At 44.0% G+C, this 21,095-nt stretch overlaps 1 protein-coding gene across 3 annotated transcripts in view; it reads left to right on the top strand.

Moving 5' to 3' along the window:
* Nucleotides 1-810: 810 nt before the first annotated feature.
* Nucleotides 811-21,095, top strand: part of PANK1 (pantothenate kinase 1) — a 55,649-nt gene continuing 35,364 nt past the window's right edge. The window contains exons 1-2 of one of the 3 annotated variants that reach the window (XM_031029996.2): nt 1,390-1,528; nt 2,106-2,185. In XM_031029996.2, coding sequence (XP_030885856.1) covers nt 2,173-2,185 — 13 coding nt within the window. In that variant the 5' untranslated portion in view covers nt 1,390-1,528; nt 2,106-2,172. The other 2 variants (XM_081823866.1, XM_006735090.3) reach the window with 2 other exon arrangements.

Below are 21,095 nucleotides of genomic sequence, written 5' to 3' on the forward strand. Positions count from 1 at the left end.
TCCTGGTGAGATTCAAAAGCTGAGGCCTCAAGGGATTACATAACTTTGGAAAGGTCCTCACCACCCAAGTTTTTCCTGCCTACTGAGCATGTCCAGTCCTGTTTCTTATTGCCAGGTGTGTTAACTTGAGCAATTTTCTATGGGTTTGCTCAGTGACTGAGTTGGAATTTGAACCCAGCTCTGACTCCAAAGTTTATGGTGTTGACCACCCTGCCATGCTGCCTACCCTTCTTAAAACACAGGCAACTCCTTACTCTATAAATAGGATGACATTGTCTCTTGAAGTCCTTTCTGGGTGAGGAAAGTGCTTTTTATAGCTTGGGACTGCTTCTGTTTACTTGGTCTCTTCCAGCACCGGTTAATCCCGTGTGCAGCTGTGTCCTTCACTGTCCTTACACTGTATTCCTAGGTTTCCTCCCCGCAAAGACAACTCCAGGAAACCGCATGGTGTCTGCATGTGGGCCAGTAAAGAAATTTCACTCCCTTTGCTTCGCAAATCAGCCTACCTTTCTATAAGTAATCGTTCTCCTCCCTCCACTCAGGCCTGTGAGTAGTTTGGTCACTTAACCAAACACACGCACACTCACAAAGCAAGGAGAGGAGGGGTTTTGGAGGTGACACCGTGAATGACCTTGCAAAGGTGTCTAGCCCACTGCGGGCAGGATTAGCAAACCTGAAACCTCTACAGATATTTGTGTGCCTCCGTATTCCTCCCCAAGCTGCCTGCTCCTCTAGCTCCAGCCTCGCCCAGTCCCCTCTCGGCTGCTCCGAGATACAAAGCCCAACCCGCCCATCTCTTTGCAAACCCTGAGAACTTCATTCCCCATGTTGAAACTCGTCGGTGGCGGTGGCGGGCAGCACTGGGCATGCTCAGTAGCGGGGACAGGTCTGGGAGGCAAGGAAGCCGCGTTTGAAGTCGCACGGCCCGGGTATCAGGAGGAGGCGGGTTGCGGGGGCCCCGGCTGGGGGTCCGCGGGGCTCTCCGATTCCGCCCCGGGAGCCGGTATGCTCCCGGCCGGCGCGGCGGGGCGGGCGCGCGGGGGGCAGAGCGCTGAGGAGCGGGGGGAGCCGGTGGGAGAAGGGGAGGAGCGCCGGGCTCGCCATCCCCCGGCGCCGGCTCTGCGGCTGCTGAATCGGAAACCGCAGGGAGGATCCGGGGAAATAAAGACGCCCGAGAATGACCTCCAGCGAGGCCGCCTGAGCCGGGGCCCGCGCGCCACCGCACCAGCCCCCGGCATGGGCGACCGGGGCGGGCGGCCGGAGCACTCGGCCACGCACGCCCCGGGGGCCCCCGCCGACGCCGGCGCTGCCGCCGTGAACGGGCTGCTGCACAACGGCTTCCACCCGCCGCCAGTCCAGCCGCCGCGCCTCTGCAGCCGGGGCCCCGCGGGCGGTGGCGACGCGGCGCCCCCGCGCCTCCCGCTCTTGCCGGAGCTCCAGCCGCAGCCACCGCCCCCTCAGCACGACTCCCCGGCCAAGAAATGCCGGCTGCGGAGGAGAATGGACTCTGGGAGAAAGAACAGGCCGCGTAAGTCCCATCGCGAGGGGAGCGCTGGCGCGAGGCAGGCGCATCCCGCGGGCCCAGCACCCGGGAGCGGCGGGGCAGGCACCGCAGCGCGCCCGGTGCGCCTCAGCGCCCGCTGTCGGGGAGTGTACGGAGGGGGCTCCCGGGACTGATTCTTTCCCCAGGGGCGCCAAGCACTAAAGATCGCAGCCTAAGCCTCACTCTTGTTTGCTTCGGTCTGTAGAATGGGCCGATTAAATGCGGATCCTGCGCTGCTCCTTCGGTCACGACTCTAAAAAAGGCTAGCGCATCGCCCGCCTCACTAATTTGTTGATGGGAAAATGCACATGTGAGAACATTTCTTGGGGTGCAGGAGTAGGGGTAGAGCTGGAGGGACAGCCGGAGCCGTCCTCTCCCTTCTCCTTGCCCCTTTTCCTTCTCAGAGTTCGTCTTTCTGGGGTTAGCGCTCAGGCAGCCACCTTGTCCTTTGAATCGCAGAGTAGCCGCCAGTACCTCGGGTCTATTGGCAAGCGCCAGGCCTGGAGGCGTGGAGTTTGACAACCCCCCAAATCACAGCCTATTAAATGCTTTTTCTTCGCAGCCAATGAGAGGACCTGTTGGCCGCGACACACCCACTGATACCATGTGGGCCGGAACTATGTGGACCAATGAAAATTGGAGGTGGAGTTTTTTTTTTTTTTTCCGGGAACTGGGGATGTAGAGTTGAGGGTTTCTAATGGTGTGTGTGGCTTAAAAAGCTGAAATGCGTAATTTCACAGTCTAAAGCTTGTATATGATATTAGTCTATAAAGAGTACCTTCCCCGCAGGACATTGTGAGATGTAAATTTGTAGATCGAGTTTACAACTGGTTTTTCCCATCTGAGCCGAACCTCATTCAACTGGTTACCTCTTTCTGGGTGTCTTTAATGAAGCTTATAAATGGCAAAAAGCAAAGTAAGTAGAATGCATTACTAATTAGTGATTGCATTCAACACCATTTGCATATGTCTGATACTGAGAAATTGCTAGTATAGGTTTTGGATATATCTGTAAAAACTTGGTATTTGGCAAACTTTTTTGTTTCTGTTTAGACTCTTAATTTTTCTGTGCCCAGTTAAAATCTCTGAGACTTTAGGAAGTATCGGTGTGGGACGTGACTCTGATACTTGTATTTTGTAGATCTGAAATGTTTAGATTGAAAGTTAGAAGTCTTGTCTGGAACTTTGAAGCCACACAGATTTGGCAATGGTTGTAAGGAGGACATCTACTTAGCACTTGAATTTGTATTTATTTTTGTTTTTGAGACTTGTTAGAAAATTACTTTCCTTATGGACTTAATATTGATTACTTATTATTTGTTAACCTGTTTTACTTCTTTCAAAACCACATTTTAGTTATTTCTCTGATCTATGTGTACAAATTGTATGACAGTTTGCAATGTAAATTGCTAAAATATATTGAAAGAGAACTATATTGAGTTTTTGGGTATTCCAGCTAGCTTAAATGGTCTATGAGAGCACAACACCTTTTTAAGTAATTTTTGAGGAATTTAAAGTACACTCTTAATAATAGATTGGAAGCATAGAAAAAACCATTTTGAGCCTTAATTTGAGCTTGCAAACCCACAGAGATTATTATCTTAGAATACAAGAAAATGTAACTTTATGCCTGTATGTTTGGTGTCAGAAATTAAAGTGGTTTGTATTTTTTACAAAAATAAAAACCTTAGTTATCTTAAATTCAGTGACCAGGACACTTACCTATAAACTTTTAAAAGGGATTCATCAAAGTGCGCCTGGGTGGCTCAGTTGGTTAAGCGACTGCCTTCAGCTCAGGTCACGATTCCGGGGTCCTGGGATCGAGCCCCACATCCGGCTCCCTGCTGTGGGGGTAGCTGCTTCTCCCTCTCCCTCTGCTGCTCCCCCTGCTAGTGCTCTCCTGCTCTATCGGTTCTGTCAAATAAATAAATAAGATCCTTAAAAAAAAAAAGTAAAAGGGATTCATCCAAATCGACTTTTCATTATCCTACCATGTTTTCTTTTCTCAAATTTGAATGAACATTTCTGAAATAAATTTTACGTGTTCTGAGTCACATCTGCTGTATTCACTACCAAAATTCCTCAGTGAAAACTAGGTTTAATATCTTTACACCTTGCCTAGGTATCTTTTAGGTATCTTTTTAATGTTTAGGTATCTTTTTATAAAAAAAGATAGTGCTCAATCAGTTCATATTTAGGTTCTCTAATCCACTTAGAGTTAAATATATCCCTATTTTCTAATGACTGATAGATTTTTTTTAAAGATTTAATTTATTTATTTGACAGAGAGAGAGAGAGCACAAGCAGAGGGAACAGCAGAGAGAGAGGAAGAAGCAGGCTCCCCGCCAAGCAGGGAGCCCGATGCGGGGCTCCATCCCAGGACCCTGGGATCATGACCTGAGCCAAAGGCAGACGCTTAACCATCTGAGCCACCCAGGCATCCCTGACTGATAGATTTTATGTGAGCAACTATAACAAAGAGTTTTGGGTGCTTTAAATAAAATGTAAGAGTATGTTGGGGATTGAAGCATCAAAGCTAGGCAAATAATTCCTACTTACCATTTTACAACATCAGACACCTGAGTCTACTACCTAAACCAGAGGTGTGTTAAAGACAGCCAGATCTCACTTTTCTCAGATAAGCATCTGGAATGCTGATGTGAGTAGGTGTGTTTCTGTTTGGTAATATCGAGCTTAGAGTGCAGTACATAAAATACTTGATGTTTAAAAACAATGAGTGGAATGAAACAAACAATTCAATAGTTTCTAATTGTTTTAAAAATGAAATCTCAGTGCAGGGACTCTTTACAAGCTTGTAATCTAAACACCAGACCAGTGGCAGGTTGATTTTGCTAAAGCAGGAGAGAGGAATATTGTCCGCTGTTCATCGAAAGTACTGTCACCTCACTACTTGTCCTTGGAAGGCTTTTCTAAGACTAACCGCTTCATCGAACTTCCTTCATTACCTGACTTACCTCAGCTACTCAGCAGCTCTGTGACCTCAACCAAGTTACTAGCTCTCATCTTGAGATGCTGGAGTTGGCTAGGTGATCTTCAAGTGTGGTTTCTTGTACCTTTCAAATTCTCACACTTCACAGCTGATGAGGTCTTTCCACGTGACTTCTACACTAGTTATAGTTAAGCATTTAATTATGGTTTGGGGTTTTTTGTTTGTCTGTTTTTTTGCCTTGTGCTGATTGTTTCATGTGTGTTATTTGTCTTATCTCCTCAATTAAGTTGGAAGTCTGATTATAGGTGATATAGTTTTTTTCTCTTATGCCTTGCTTCTTGGGGACATGAACACTTGATTGAGGTCACGGAGAAAAGGTACAAGTCACATCTCTACCTCACTGAGGTAGCCATGTCCATCCATAAGATAGACTTTGGCAAAAGTCCTGCAGTGGAATTTCCATAAAGTATCAACTGGGAGATTCCTTTGGCCTGTTCCTTGGTGCTTTGATTCTTCGAAGTACACGTAAGTAGCACCTTATGGAGTCAGCGCATTTCCCAAATATTTTGAAACATTCTAATAGTCCTAATAAAATGCTGTGAGGACTTAATGTGTTATAAACGGTGTAGCCATTCATACCCAGGAGGACATGAGTTTGAAATGCAGCTGGATGGCCTGAGGCCGGTTATTTCACCTTCCTGCTTCAGTTCCAGTATGATGAGATGGAGATAATCATACTACCTCGCTGGGTTGACGTGAGGATTAAATGAGATAATGTATAATAAGAACTTAGATTCCTGCTTGGCACATAGCAGTTATTCAGCAAAGGCCAGCTGTCATCACCCACATACAGAATCCTGTCCACTGTTAATCCATAGAACAGGACAACAAAGCTGGCAGAGACAACCTCAGACTGACTTAGTTTAAAAAAAAAATACAGACTCAGAATAAGAAAGACCAAAATGTTTTATTTGATTAGCTGTAACACTTTTAGTCCTACAATGATTTTTTTTTTTTACCCTTCCCCAATAAAAATAGTGGATAGTACAAACATGTAGGAAAAAAAGCAGTTAAAAAGTACTCACAGTTTCATCACTCAAAGAAAACTATGGTACATGTTTAAAATGTACCATATTTTACAGGTAATTTTGGATCATACTAAGATAAGATTTTGATAACTTTTATTTAAAAATAAAATTTTAGCATAAGCATTTAGCAAACATCATTTTTAATGGTGTATTATAATCCCAATATTCCATTATATGGATATACCAGAATTTATTTAACCTTTCTCTCCTAGCTTTAGGCTGTAGCGAGGGTCTCTATATCATAAACATCGCTACAGCAACAACTTCCTACATAACTCATTCTTAAGTTGTTTTTTGTATGTTTGGTTTTTAAAAATGTATTTATTTAGAGAGAGAAAGAGAGCGCACACGCATGGGCAAGCGGGAGGAGAGGGCAGGGAAGAGAGGGAGCAAGAGAGAATCTCAAGTCAACTCCCCGCTGAGCAGGAGCCTGGCTTGGGGCTCGATCTCACCACCCAGAGACCATGACCTGAGCGGAAAGCAAGAGTCCAGTGCTCAACCGACTGAGCCACCTAGGAGCCCCTTAAGTTATTTTTGTTGAGATTGGCGAATACATTCTTTTTGGAGGCGGAACAGAAATGGCACAAGGTAGTATTTAGATGTTGCCTTGAAATACTGGATATTTTAGACCACAAGGACACTGTTAGATGAGCCACCCTAGTGGAGGGAGGAAAAAATGCCAAGGGGATTGTTGGAGTCACCGAACGCTATGCTGCAGAAAGGCAAATATTTGGGCATCATCAGAAGGCTGGGTGATGAGTGCTGCCCCCTCCATTCCCTCTTCTGTTGTGCTGCAACAAGCAGGAATAAGGACTGGATCAGCGCTGGCAGCCTCCTGTGGGGTGGGGGTGGGAAGTTCTGGCTTCTCAAATCATTTAGATAGAACACTACTAGCAGAAAATGGGTGAGAGTTCATTATGCACAGAACATACTCATGGGTACAAACCGAAGAAACCGAAGTCTGTTACCAGTTTTAGCTAGCCACCGTTGTGAAAGTAAGAGGTGTCGATTTTCTAAATACTGGGGTATTTAGCTTTGGCATTTGGGCTTTCTACTACCTCTGAATCAGGCTAATTAGAAAAACCAGGATAAAAAGATATTAGGTAGAATTTTCTGGTTGTATCTGCATAGAATGTAGATATATGCGCTTTAAAACAACAACAACCATATTCAGTGCTTCTAGATGGATGGGAAGCATGCAAATTCAAGAACAAAAGAGAAATGGAAAGCAAGGGCTCATTATACTATTGCTACTTTCTGGGACATGGTCAGATTCCCAAGTTTGTCAATGAAATTATGAGTTGTGCAATGCACATTTGGACTGAAGATTAAGAATTGAAGGCCTAGGGGCTCCTGGGTGGCTCTGTCATTAGGCGTCTGCCTTTGGCTCAGGTAGTGATCCCAGGGTCCTGGGGTCGAGCCCCGCATCGGGCTCCCTGCTCAGTGGGAAGCCTGATTCTCCCTCTGCCTGCCACTCCCCCTGCTTGTGCTCGCTCTCACATGTTCTTTCTCTCAAATAAATAAATAAAATATTTAAAATAAAAAAGAATTGAAGGCCCAAGTGTCCAGCATTGAAGAGGTTAAGTCAGGTATCAGGATCTTTTAGACATGTGAACACTTTTCCTCAAAAGACCAGTAAATGAATTTCAACATTAATGTGAAGCATATTTGTTTGGCACGGTAACCAAAGATGGAAAGAGTACTGTTAATTTTTAGCATGTGGGACGCTTACCAAGTGAATAAAACAAAAAGCCATCGTGGTTTTGGAAACAGAATTAGTAGGGAAACAAAGGAGTCCTGGTTTTAACTGACAGGTTTGGGATTTGGTTTGGTTTGGTTTGGTTTGGTTTTGTGATAGCCTGGCTGGTGTATGTATGTGTGGTTTTAATACAAATCAAATGCCATGAAAGTAAAAATAAGTCAAGGTTTGACTTCTATGATATTTAATTACATGTGTTTTAGCTTTAATTGGTAAGTCAGTATTCACCTTGGGATGGCAGTATTCTGATTCAGATATGGAAACTGTTCAGTGTACCAAACGTGGTGCACAGAATTTCTAAGTAGACCTTTTCTCTAGATAGTGCAGCTGTCAAGCTTGGTATCTCATTACTTAATTCATGCCATCTCGTAGATGCTTAGAGCTGGCTAATCATGTGTGTGTGTGTGTGTGTGTGTGTGTGTGTGTGTGTGTTCGTACTCTCCGTCAATTCGAAGGGGTAAGGTAATGTTACTTTTAATGGCTGTTCCATCAAAATAATGATCTGGACCTCTAGCAGATTTCTCTATAGTTTGGAAAGAGGATGGGAAAACTCATGACAATAGTGAGTACTTAACAGTAGTCACTTTGATTGAGTAATCAGAGTAGCTGTGTTATTGAGCAACAGCTAAAGGCCTGTGGTTTTTGTTTTTTTTTTTTAAGATTTTATTTATTTATTTGACAGAGAGAGAGAGACACAGCGAGAGAGGAACACAAGCAGGGGGAGTGGGAGAGGGAGAAGCAGGCTTCCCGCGGAGCAGGGAGCCCGATGCGGGGCTCCATCCCAGGACCCCGGGATCACGACCTGAGCCGAAGGCAGACGCCCAACGACTGAGCCACCCAGGTGCCCCTAAAGGCCTGTGTTTTTATGAAAGTATGCAAATTACCAACCCCACTCTCCATTTTACAGATGAGGAAAGAGAGGCTCAGAGAGATGAAGTATCCTGCCCGAAGACCTGTATTCAGTGAATGTCAGGGCCAAAATTCAGACCCAGGTCTAAGTCCATTGACAGCTAGCTGGCTGTTTTTTTCTGCCACAATAAACCTATTATTTATGTCAGGAAAAGAAGTGTGTTCTGTAAAATTTTCGGAAGAGATAAGCGTATGCAGTCTGTACCTTTGGCAAAAAGCTGATCTGTGTGTCTGTGGAAGTAACAGTGGCCAGCATTACGGGGCACTTACTATGTGCAGACTCTGAGCTAAAGACTTTACATGGATTATCTGAACAAACACTCCTAGCACCCTATGAGATGGGTACTGCTTTGAACTTGTGTCCCTCAAAGCTCATGTATTGACTTCTAACCCCCAAGGTGATTGTGTTAGGAGGTAGGGCCTTTGGAAGGTGATTAGGTCATGAGGGTAGAGCCACTGGGACTAGTGTCCTTAGAAAAGAGACCTCAGAAAGCTAGCCGCCGCCCCTGCCCCTCCATCCCTGCTTCTGCCATGTGAGGTTACCGCCAAAAGCCATCTAGGAGTCAGGCTCTCACCAGACACTGAATCCACCAGCACCTTGATCTTGGACTCCAGAACTATGAGAAAGAAATTTCTGTTGTTTATAAGATACTCAGACAATGGTAAGACAGATCCTATCATGATCTTCCTTCTTCAGGTGAAGAAACTGAGGGAGGGCACAAGGGCTCCGGGTAAAACCGTCAGAGTTCAGATTTTGACTCTGCTGGGCTAGACTCAGGACCGTAGAGGGCTCTCGGAAAGTGTGAGTAGTGTTCTGTAGTGGAAAGAGCTTTAGAGCCACCAGACCTAAATTTAGAGTCTCCCTGCACTGTGGGGTTTTTTTTTTGTTTTGTTTTTGTTTTTGTTTTTGTTTTTAAAGACTTATTTATTTATTTTAGATAGAGAAAGAGAGTGGGGGGAGAGGGGCAGAGAGTTTTAAGCAGACTCCGCACTGAGCGCAGAGCCCAACTCGGGGCTCCATCTCAGGACCCTGAGATCATGACCTGAGCCAAAACCAAAAGTTAGGTACTCACCTGACTGTGCCCCCCAGGTGCCCCAGCACTGTTTAATAACAGTGTAGCCTTAAGGTGAGATCCTCAACTTCTGGGACTATCTCTTGAATAGAGTTAATGGGGCCCATCTTACTAGTTGTGGGGACCAAATGTGGAAAATGTAGATAAGTGTAGAATAGAATGACTAGACCCTGGTGTGTGCACAGTAAAAGACATTTGGTTATTAACACTAGCAACTCTTAATAAAGGTCATTTAATATTAATATTATTGCTGTTATTTAGTCACAGAGACTTTCAAAACTTTGTGAAATCTCAGAATTTCCATCTTGCCCGGACTGAGACTGGGCCTGGGTTTCCGGGTATGTTCTAAACTGACCTAACATCACATCCTGTGTGGAAGCTCCCCTAACTCCCTCTGACGTTTCTAGAAGCAGGACACATGGCCTGTGTCACAATTCAATGACCTCATTGTCACTTTTCTTAAGTTGCCCCATTGCAACTCCTGAAATGGAGTACAGCATGCCCTGTCTGAGGGTAATGTTGGCAACTTTGTGACTAAGAAGACTGTCATTGATTTTACTGCTAATCTAGTGCCAGGACAAAGTGATTTTTAAAAAAGGAAGTTCCTTCCTTTGATCTTTACGGTTTGATACCTCAGCCCTTAGGTGAGGCAGATCATGCACAAAAGAGATGAGAAGGATTAGGAAAGTGAGCGCTTGGCCTTTGTAAAAGCTGCATGAATCGGACAAGGCTTCAGAATTCAGAACAGCTGCGTGGAGTTCTTAGGCCTTCTTTTTAACCTGCAGCCTAGCAAACTTTGTTCTGGCAGATGAAGAGATGGATATTTCTGGGCACTTGTTGCCTTTAAGACTAGCACATGAACCTTCTGGGGCACCTGGCCTTGACTCTATGCTGAATCGGGGCCACAGGGCCTTTGGCTTGCGCCTCTGGATAGTGTGAGCCTACCCGAACCTCTGGGAGCGGGGACCAGCCTGGACGGTGTTGGTTACTAGGAATCATCTGGGGCTTCTGGACAAACAACTCCTTTACAGCCTGAGGCAGGAGGTCCAGGAGTGAAAGAGGCAGGGGTGGACTTGTGTGACTTCAAACTTGATGTGGGTCAGCAGTGTGATGAGGCTTCCGGCAGAATGTAAGCACTCAAATGTTAGCTATTATGGGTGATGGTGTTAGATGCCCTTCCTTACACGTAGTCAAATCAGACTCCCATAACTTCTACCTTGACCATACATTTTGTCCAATCTCTCTTCTACATGACTGCTCACTAGATATTTAAAGACAGCTATTTTATCTTGACTTTTCCTTGGGGTCCCACCCTCTGAGAAACCAAGACCCACAGACTCACCTGCCAGACTCCATCATCCATGCGATTCAGTACTGGTTGTAATGGGTTGCCAACAGCATTAAAGCTTAGACAGGAGGATGGCCTCTTGGGGTTGTCATGAAGGGGATTAAGTAAGTACTGACCTGGGTGACCTTGAACACTGAGATTTAATAAGCCTATGGGTCCCACAGGGGCTAACCAGTTTTTATCCCTGCGCTAGACTTTACATGTGATACTTGGCTTCACGTGATTCCAAGCTGGAGTGTAAACTGAAGCCAGTTACCTGGCTTGATTTTACTCAAATACTAAGGCATTTCCAAAGTCACTAAACTCTGTGTGTATGGATTAGAAGACGTGAACATAGTTGAGGCTGTCTGCTTACTATTCATACTTGCCCAACTACCAATGTTTGATGAAAAACATCTAAAGACATGCTGTGTATTTAGGGAAAGGAAGGTAGTATCTGTTTGGGCAAGGAGATACCACATCTTCTTATCTTTTATAGAAGGTTTTTACTACAAGGAAGTGGCCCAAATGTGATTTATTCTTTGGAATGACTGCATAAGAGATCATCAACACTTTTTTTCTCAAAGATTTTATTTATTTATTTGAGAGAGAGAGAGAGCATGAATGGGGGAGAGGAGCAGAGAGAGATGGAGAAGCAGACTCCCCACTGACCAGGGAGCCCGACATGGCACTCGATCCCAGGACCCTGTGATCACGACCTGAGCCGAAGGCAGATGCTTAACTGACTGAGCCACCCAGGTGCCCCTATCATCAACACTTTTATTTATTTATTTATTTATTTTTTAAACATTTTATTTATTTTTGACAGAGAGAGAGAGAGAGCACAAGCATGGGAAGCAGCAGGCAGAGGGAGAGGAAGAAGCAAGCTCCCCGCTGAGCAGGGAGCCCGATGCGGGGCTCGATCCCAGGACCCTGGGATCACGACCTGAGCCGAAGGCAGACGCTTAACCATCTGAGCCACCCAGGCGCCCCTCATCAACACTTTTAAAGAGTGGTGAGGGGTATCATGAATAATTATGCCAGGACCACAGGCATAAAATGGGATTATCCGAGACAAACCACGAGGAGTCCCCTTGATGTGCTGGTGCTGGCTCCTACAGGCCCTGAGAGCTGACTGTACACATTACTTTCTAACTGCATTCAATGTCCTTATGTCAGTAGCTTGAAATTGGCTACAGTGGGTGTATTTATACTGTGGAAATTAGTGAAGAGTAAAAATCAAGGCTTTATTTTTAGAGAGCCAGTTGCTAAACATTTACCAGTACGCCACTGACTAGAAAACAGGTCATGGGTCACGCAGAGGAAAGTCCCAGAGAACATCAGTAATACAAGCTGAATTATTAAGGCATTTGAGTCAGAAGGGGAGGAAAAGGCCAACGTGTCCTCTGCTAAGTAGGACAATGCCAGAAGATGGGGAGTTAGACAAAGGAGCTTCATTCTCAGGAAAGCAAGTTTCTACAAATATTTGAGGGCCCGCTCTGATGTAAGGGTAAAATTTGGAATTGCACTGTTATCTGCCTCCCTTTCTCCCTCTTAAATTCCTCCCCCAAATACAGTTGGATTCAGTGCTGGATCACCCAGTAGGTAGGACAAGCAGGTGTTAATATACCAGCAATGTAGCAGGAGAACTAAGGAAAGGAGAAGAAAATAGTATACATGACTTTAGGTATACAGATATATATCCGTGCTGCACCAAAGTGTTAATCACAGGGAAATCGTAACTTTGGGCTTCTTTATACTCATTTTATGATTCCCTATGTTTTTATTTTGGATGACTTGAATTGTTTTGAGCTGTATGTTCATCACACGTGGATTGGGAAACACCAACGTTTCTTCTGTAAATAGGTGTTAAGTCCGGCCCCGATGAGCCTTGCACCTATCTAGGGTGATTTAAAGTTAATTTACCGTTGGTGAAATGGCAGGGTGGAGTTGCCGGAGTATCTTCGTTTCATGTTTCTGGTGAGAGCGGGCGAGTTGAAATTTGTCCCAGCCAAGAGGGAAAGGAGCTTGGCATGTTTGTTTCCAAAAGCAGGATCTTTGGGCAAAAAAAGGGACTTCCCCAGTTCGATCTCATTTGTGTTTTACTCATGCTCCACTGTCCTCTCACTGTCTTGTAGGAATATTTGGAGAGTGTTGGGATTTTAAAGAAATCTTTTTATCTAGGAAAATTTCAAACATTATATAAAACCAACGTGTATATCCAAGAAGTGCTAATCACTCATCGTTCAGCCTATCCATTCATGTCCTATCCTCTTTTATCTGTTACATCCAAACCTCCCCTTTCAAACTGGATGATTTGCAGCAAATCTCAGATATATCATTTCGATGGTAAATATTTTCATATGTATTTCTAAAAGGTAAGAACCCCTTTTAAAAACATAACCCTTATCTGTTAATTGCTGAAAAAAGTTAACAATGTGTTATTTTCAGTTGAACTATAATATTTTATGGTGCACAGTTAGAGGAATAAATTCAGTTATCTAACCACGGATAAAATTGTTGCATCCTGTTTGTTGCTAGGTAGATGAAAATTTGACATTGTGTTTCCTGGAAGGATTCAGTTTGCGGAGGTGGGGTGGATTTTGTTTGTTTGTTTTGCCAGTCCCTGTTATTGTTTGTTTATGATTAATTTTTAACCGTTTCTTCATGAGATGAGACTTGAAACTTCATTCTTGTAATGCGCCCAAAAGGTGCTTGGGGATCACCCCAGACTCACTGGCTTAGAAGTGACTTGTGTCTCATCTCCTATGTAGTTTTTGTCTTGAGATTGAGAGTTTGAGAATACTATTAAAAGAATTCCACCCTTCTTTCCTCTGCAGCCACTCAGGTGAGAGCAGGCAAGCTAGCACTCATCCTGAACACACATAGGAAGTAGGACTGGGCTCAGGCTGGAGGCCTGGAGGGGCTGCATTCAAGGTTGAACCTCAGCTGGGGTACCTGGGTGGCTCAGTCGTTAAGCATCTGCCTTCGGCTCAGGTCATGATCCCAGGGTCCTGGGATTGAGCCCCGCATCGGGCTTCCTGCTCCGCGGGAAGCCTGCTTTTCCTTCTCCCACTCCCCCTGCTTGTATTCCTGCTCTTACTATCTCTGTCTCTGTCAAATAAATAAAATCTTTAAAAAAAAAAAAAAAAAGGTGGAACCTGGGGTTTAGAGGAGGTTCCCAGGAGGGGTATTGCTGAAATTTGTGCGGTTTGCCATTCCAGACAATCTTTAGACCGATGACGCTGCATTTCAAATTAATCACAAAAACAAAGAAAAAGATCCTGAATCTGTTTAGTATCACTCTTGTTTGTCAAGCATTCCTGGGGATCAAACCAGTTAAAACATCAGTGAGTTCTTACCTGTGTAACTGCCAGGACTGGCTTACTCTTGTCAGTATTAGGAGTTTTTCTGTTTTATGAAAAACGTGCTTCAGATGCATTCTATACATTTTTGTCTTCTTTGACAGAGTACTGAGTATCATGTGATATTGTCTAGTAATTTAGGGACCTTACTAATATCTGTTCTTATGCTGGGTTGTATGCTCCTTTGTTTTTTAGTCAGTGGATATTTGTTATGCATCAGCTACGTGCAGGATGGAACTTTTTTAAAAGGGTCCAAATATTTCATTCAAAATTCTTCTTTAAAAATATTTTTGTCTATTTAAAAGCTGTCGTTAAAAAACATGTTGGAAACCACCTAACTACTGTTTGGGTGAGTTCCTTAACTTCTCATCCTCAGTTCTGTCATCTTTGCCTACCGCATTGGGTTAGGAGAATTAAATCAGATATTGCACGTAAAGCTCCTAGCGCAGAACTCGGCACATAGTAAGCCCTTAATGTTAGTTGGAACAGAGCTGCTGCTGGATTAACCCATTTTTTGTAGACCTTGGAATAAGCTTCTCCTGAATTCTTATAAGCAGACCACTGATTGGCAAATTGGTAGCTCTGAAGTCTTTTAAAAAGTTCGGCCTGTGCACATATGTCCACATAAAATTGCACAGGTTAATATTACCACTTTAGTACAAGCGTACCACACTCAATTAAATTTTAGGCAAGGCTTAGTTTTTGCTTGGCAAATGCTCTCACTCTGGCATAGGTCAGTTATATAATAACAAGTAAATGAATAACCTGTCCAGTTTAGAGCTTTAGCGCTCACTCTAAAGTTTAGGTACTTTTGTTTGATTTTTATGTTTGTTACAAGCAAAAGGAGGAGTTGTTAGTTATTTCCAGTGTGAAACATTTTCAGTAAATGTTTTTGTGAAACATTTTCAGTAAATCTTTCCAAGTTACTGAATCAGTTTTGATTCCAGAAATCCCCGGATTGCAAGGAAAGCTGTTCAAAAAACAGTTAGAATTTGCACCTATTCTCTGTGAGTCAAACTTTTCTCCATATTGTGTAATCCAAACAAAGTACAAAAATAAATTGGATGCTGAAGTTTATGAGACTACAGCTATCGTCTGTAAGTGACAACTGTCTAGCCTTTACAGTCATCAGAACAGCGTTGTTTCCATAGATGAACTTTACATTAAATGTGTAATGCGTTTTGTAAAGTAAACCAATGTAAAGATGTTGCTTTTATCTCTTTCATATGTGAGGTCCAGAGCTCAGATGTAATAAATTTCCACTGCTGAATTGTTTGGAAAATATTACCTTAATGATGGAGAAGGGCACTCTGTCCCCAAACTAAATGGCACCAGATAAAATATTTTGGGGTGCCTGGGTGGCTCAGATGGTTAAGCGTCTGCCTTCGGCTCAGGTCATGATCCCAGGATCGAGTCCCACATTGGGCTCGAGTCCCGCATCGGGCTCCCTGCTCGGCGGGGAGCCTGCTTCTCCCTCTGCCTCTGCCTTTCTCTCTCGCTGTCATGAATAAATAAATAAAATCTTTAAAATATTTTGAATACTCATATTTTTAAAGTTGCAACCTCTTTTCCAACTGGATATTACATTTAGCTGTGCCTTTGATAAAAATTGTTATAGTAAAAGAAAACATTTATTACTAATGACAGTGATCGTCACTTCTGGAAACTTGCCAGCAATGAGCCAGAAGGCAGCTGAGAAACTGGAAGGAAGCAAACACTTATGAGCCACCCAAATCAGTGTTGGAAAGTAGATAAAATTGGAGATGCTTTTGCATTTTGCATTCAGAGTACTTCCTGTGCTCTCTCTGAGTCCATTTACTCTTACCAAAGGCACAGTTTTTAACAGACTTGATTTTCTGGTTTCTCTGCATTCATATCCAGCAGGTTTGGGATAGATACACCGCAGTAACATTGATAGCAGCAAGAAATTAACAGCATTAGCCCAAAAGCAAGACAGACAAAGCTATAATAGAGACAAAAGAATACTCAAGTCATAGCAGCCTGGGAGGCACAGATTCATGTGGTTCCTGAAGGCATCAGTCTATAATGGGCACAAAAATTGATTCTCATATGCCCGTCAGTAATCAGGAAGAGTTAAAATTTTTTTACTGTTTATTTTCTTTAAAAATATGGGAAAGTGGGTCATGCATTTTAGAAAGATTTTCTTCAAGGACAATTATAACTTGGCATTTATATTTTATTTATTTTTTAAAAGATTTTACTTATTTATGTGTGAGAGAGAGAGAGAGCACAAGCAGGGAGGGAGGGGCAGAGGGAGAGGGAGAAGCAGGCTCCCCGCCGAGCAGGGAGCCCGATGCGGGACTCGATCCCAGGACCCCGGGATCATGACCTGAGCCGAAGGCAGTCGTTTAACTGACTGAGCCACTCAGGCACCCCAATTTGGCATTTATATTTTAAAAGTTATCTATAAAATGAAGAGATTAGGCCAGAGCTTCATATATGTATAAAATCTGCTTTATTAAGATATAATTCACATGCAATTCACCCATTTAAAGTGTGCAATTAGGTGGTTTGTAGCGTATTCACAGAGTGTAACCATTACCACAGTCAGTTTTAGAACCATAGCCCCCCGCCCCGAAAACTTATTGGCGGTCACTCCTTTTTGCCCCACAACTCCCAATACCAGGCAACCACTAATATGTCTGCCTCTTACAGATTTACCTATGGTAGACATTTCATACATTGGAGTCATACAGTAGGTGGTCTCTTGTGATTGGTTCCTTTCACTTAGCATAGTGTTTTCAACGTTCATCTATGTCTTAGTGCACATCAGTATTTCATTCCTTTTTATTGCCGAATAATACTTCATTGAATGGAGACAGCATAGGTTATTGATCCATTCATCAGTTGGTGGACATTCAGGTTGTTTCCACTTTCTGGCTATTATGAGTAATGCTGCTATGAACATTCACGTACAACTTTTTATGTGGACGTGTGTCCATTTCTCTTGGGTGTGTACCTGAGAGTGGACTTGCTAAATCATATACTAGCTTACGTTTAACCTCCTGCAGAACTGTCAGACTGTTTTCCAAAGTGACTGCGCTATTTTATATTCCCACCAACAGTGTGAGGGGCCCCCAATTTCTCCACATCCTCACCAACACTTGGCATTTTCCATTTTTTAATTTATAGCCACTCTAGTGGGTTCAGAGTGGTATCTCATTGTGATTTTGTTGCGCATTTCCCTCAAAGTGCTCTTATATCCCTCCAACACTCACATCCTATGGTTTTAAACTTTTTTGTAGGTTTGAGTGTCATCTCCAGTTTAATGATAGGGTTCTTGAATGGCTAGGAAGTCTTAAGCTTAACTTTCTGATGGCTATTGTGCCTAAGAGGGAACCCTGCTTAGAGCTGCCATTCGTAAATAGTAAAGGATTGTTTTAAATGGTGTCTGGTCCTAAGACAATGTGGATTTCACTCATAGCAGAGTTTTCACTCTTTCCTGATTGTTCTTGATTAACGATCAGTCCTTGCAGACTGGAATGTAAGTGCCAAAGGGGCAAGTTCACGGCCGTATCCTGGCTCTGTCTCACAGTGCCTCTCACTGTCATAAATATCTGTTCATGAATCAGTTTATCCATCAGCATGTAGTTGTTCTCAGGTTATTTGAAGAGGGGCTTGTGATCTTTCTTTCAGCTTGTAATGCCATGTGAGCAGTTGGCGTATCTTTCCTCAGTCCCCACTCAGCTCGACTTTAAAGATTTGCCAGACTTTCACAGTCAAGCTAAAGTGCATGAACAAAGCCCATTTCTGGTAAAACACTTGTTCCGCCCGGTGATGCCACCTAGCCCTGCAGTTCTCCCTGAAGCCTCCAATTAACCACTCCCTGGTATTAAATTGTCAGTAGCATCCCTGGAGTAAGTACGTATGCTCTGGTGGCTTATCAAGACAGAAAGCTAAACCTCTTGGTGGTTTAAACTGGGATTTATTTAAGCAGGTAATGAGATTGCCATCTTGAGCTTCAGTGCAGGGCATTAGATAGCTGGAGGAACCATTCCTGGGTGGACGCTCTGGTTAGTTCTGGGTTCTGAAATGATCACATTGGAAATAATCACACAGGGCCACTGTACTCTTGTCCCTTGGTACATCACTACAGGATCTTCTTTTTAGTCAAGGGACTGTATTTCTGATGACGAAGGTGACGTTATTAAAGCCGAGGACCACATGCAAGGTTGATACTTACCTCCTGTTGCCTCTATATGGGGCAGAACAGACAGCTTCTTGGTGAGAAATAGGGACAATGACCTTAACTGTCTGTAATTGTCCCCCCCCCCTTCCTTAGCTTGACAGTGTGACTGCGGACTGGGACACAGTTTTAATTTGCCTATCATTTCCCCTCCTTAGGACCTAGGACAGAAATCCAGGGCTTGACTGTGAGGATGAAAGGAACAGAATGAGCTCAGTGGTCACTAGAGTGACATCCCTCCTTCTGCTCTGATTTTCTCTCATAAGGGTGGCAGGGAGAGGCTCCAGGACCTTGGGAAAGAAACCATGCCTCACTGAGCTGCTCAGGGACTTGAGGAAGACGCTCAAGGAAAAGTGTTTTTCACCTCATGGGTTTGACATTTTGGATCCCCTCATCTGTAGCTTCATCTTGCCCCTGCTTCCTCCTGGCCCAGGTTCAAGCTAAGAATACATGTATGGGTAACACCAGAATGGCGCCCTGCAAGACCTGTTGTTGTTTTTTTTCTCTCTCTCTCTCAAATCTTAACCTAAAAAAGAAGTAACACAGCTTTTATGTTGGTGTTTCTGTTTGTTGTTCAGATTTCATGTGGTTGTCTGTGTCAAGGTCGGCCACATGGGTTGCAAATCAAAGAACGTCTGCCTGCCTGACCTAAATACACCAGTACTGTGTCATGAGCTAACTTCTTTACCAAGGAATGCGTGGTTACCTTTAACACGGGGTCACTGGGAGAGAGAAGCACATTGACGAAACTTAATCATGTGTGGAACGTTTCTAAACCCATGAGCATGGGTTTAGTCTTGGGTGGATGATACCTGGAAATTCAAAAGCTGTGTTTAAAATTTAAAAATCACCTGCGGCGCTCATGGTATAAATTGTCCATTAATAATTTCATTAACAAGCAATTAGATGTGTTCAGGTCCCTTTGGGGAATGGGAACGTCTGCCAGGTCATTGCCAGGCACTACCCCGTGGCCCGCCTCAGAGCTCCCTCACAGTTAAAAGCAAGAGCAACCCATTCAAACTCGGATTTCTCACTTTTAAGTTGTGCTCTAGCTTCTTACAGCATTCGTTTTGATTCAACTAGAACAGCAGTTTTGAACTTGACCAGTGAGAATTACAGCCGCCCCCCGCCCCCACCCCCTGGAAAACATTTTCCATTTTCTCCAGTCCCGCTGCATCCCAGTCTCCGGGCCATGGCCTGGGAGCCCATATTTTTAACAAGCACCTTCGGCAGTTTTTATAATGAGGCAAAATTGAGAAAGCATGTGGTTGAATATAGCTTGTACTTTTTAAAAAATAAAGGTCATTAAAACTTGGACTTTAAATTTAATTGCAACTAAATACTCAAATTGAAGTTGCTTTAAGGAAATACAATTGTAAACAAACCATAGCTACCCAGTTCAAATTGCAAATGCAAAGCAGACTGCAGTCCGGTGTCTTGTCAATTCCAACCTGTGACTGGGTGAGGCGCAGAATGTGAACAGAGGCGAACTGCCTGGACCCCCAGCGCTCAGCCTTGATGTGCTCCTTCCTCCCTACGAAATTCAAAGCTATAGCTTTTAACTCTGTTGGTATAAAGACGAATGTGCTAATAGGACATATTACAACATTGTCTTTGACCTGAAAGTTTGTATGTTTTCTTCTAATTTTAAAAGAAATTACAGTATCTTCACCAGTGCCCAAAAAGGTCGCAGGCCCTAAGCACTGAGTCTGTTGCGTGTAGCCGAGCGGAACTGGTGAAATCCGGGCGTTAGTTCTGGGGGCTGCTGTGATGATATTTCTGCCGGCCTCAGAACTCCTGAAAGGAATCCTCACTATTCGCTTTTTCTCTCTCATATATGAGAATATGATCAGCCTTTTTTTTTTGATCAGCCTTTTTGTTCCCATCCCAGTCCGCATGAGAGGGAAAAAGCTGACGGGATCCAGAGGCTATGAGTGGCAGGAGGGTTATTGTCACACGGGGATGTGTGGCCTTTCCCACACCGATCCTTTCCCGCAAACGTACCTCTGCCCCCGTAAGTGCGTCTTGAATGGCCAAGTTTAACCTACAAGGTTAGTGCAGGAGGGTAAGTCAGGACTCTTCCTACCCTCAGTTCCCACCTGTCAGGTGTCTAACCGATGAAACAACTTTGTCCTTGGGGGTCAGGCGTGCCTTGTCATTGATAGCTTGTGTCTAGTGGATTTCAATTAGGGCTTGACACGGGCAGGGTGTTGCTTGAGCAGGGAAGGGGCTGTGGGGCTGGGGAATGCAGGCACACTGGTTCCCGTGGGCAGGACCGCAGGTCTGAGGTCAGCTCCCTGAAACAAAGGTAAAATAATTTCTTTTTCTTTTGCATCATTACAGTGAAGTTTTTGAGAATTCAAAAATAACTCTGATTATTGGGCACCTGGGTGGCCCAGTCAGTTAGGCATCTGACCGGCTCAGGTCATGATCTCAGGGTCCTGGGATTGAGCTCGGAGCCCTGCGTCGGCCTCCCTGCTCAGCAGGAGTCTCCTTCTTGCCCTCTTCCCCAGCCTTTCTCCCCCTCCCCCCTGCTCGTGCTCTCTCTCTCTCTCTCTCAAATAAATAAATAAAATCTTTATACATAAATAAATAAATAAAATAACTTTGATTATGAAGATTAAATGTGTTATTATAAGCAATTGAAAAGCATCATCAGAAAAGCCAGAAGGAGTGAAGGTAGCGGGAGGGGAGGAATGAAGCGGGGGAAATCGGAGGGGTGGACGAACCATGAGAGAAGATGGACTCTGAAAAACAAACTGAGGGTTCTAGAGGGGAGGGGGGTGGGAGGATGGGTTGGCCTGGTGGTGGGTGTTGAGGAGGGCACGTTCTGCATGGAGCACTGGGTGTTGTGCACGAACAATGAATCATGGA

Source organism: Leptonychotes weddellii, chromosome 6 (assembly GCF_054177405.1).
Source record: "Leptonychotes weddellii isolate Sample4059 chromosome 6, ASM5417740v2, whole genome shotgun sequence".
Lineage (NCBI taxonomy): Eukaryota > Metazoa > Chordata > Mammalia > Carnivora > Phocidae > Leptonychotes > Leptonychotes weddellii.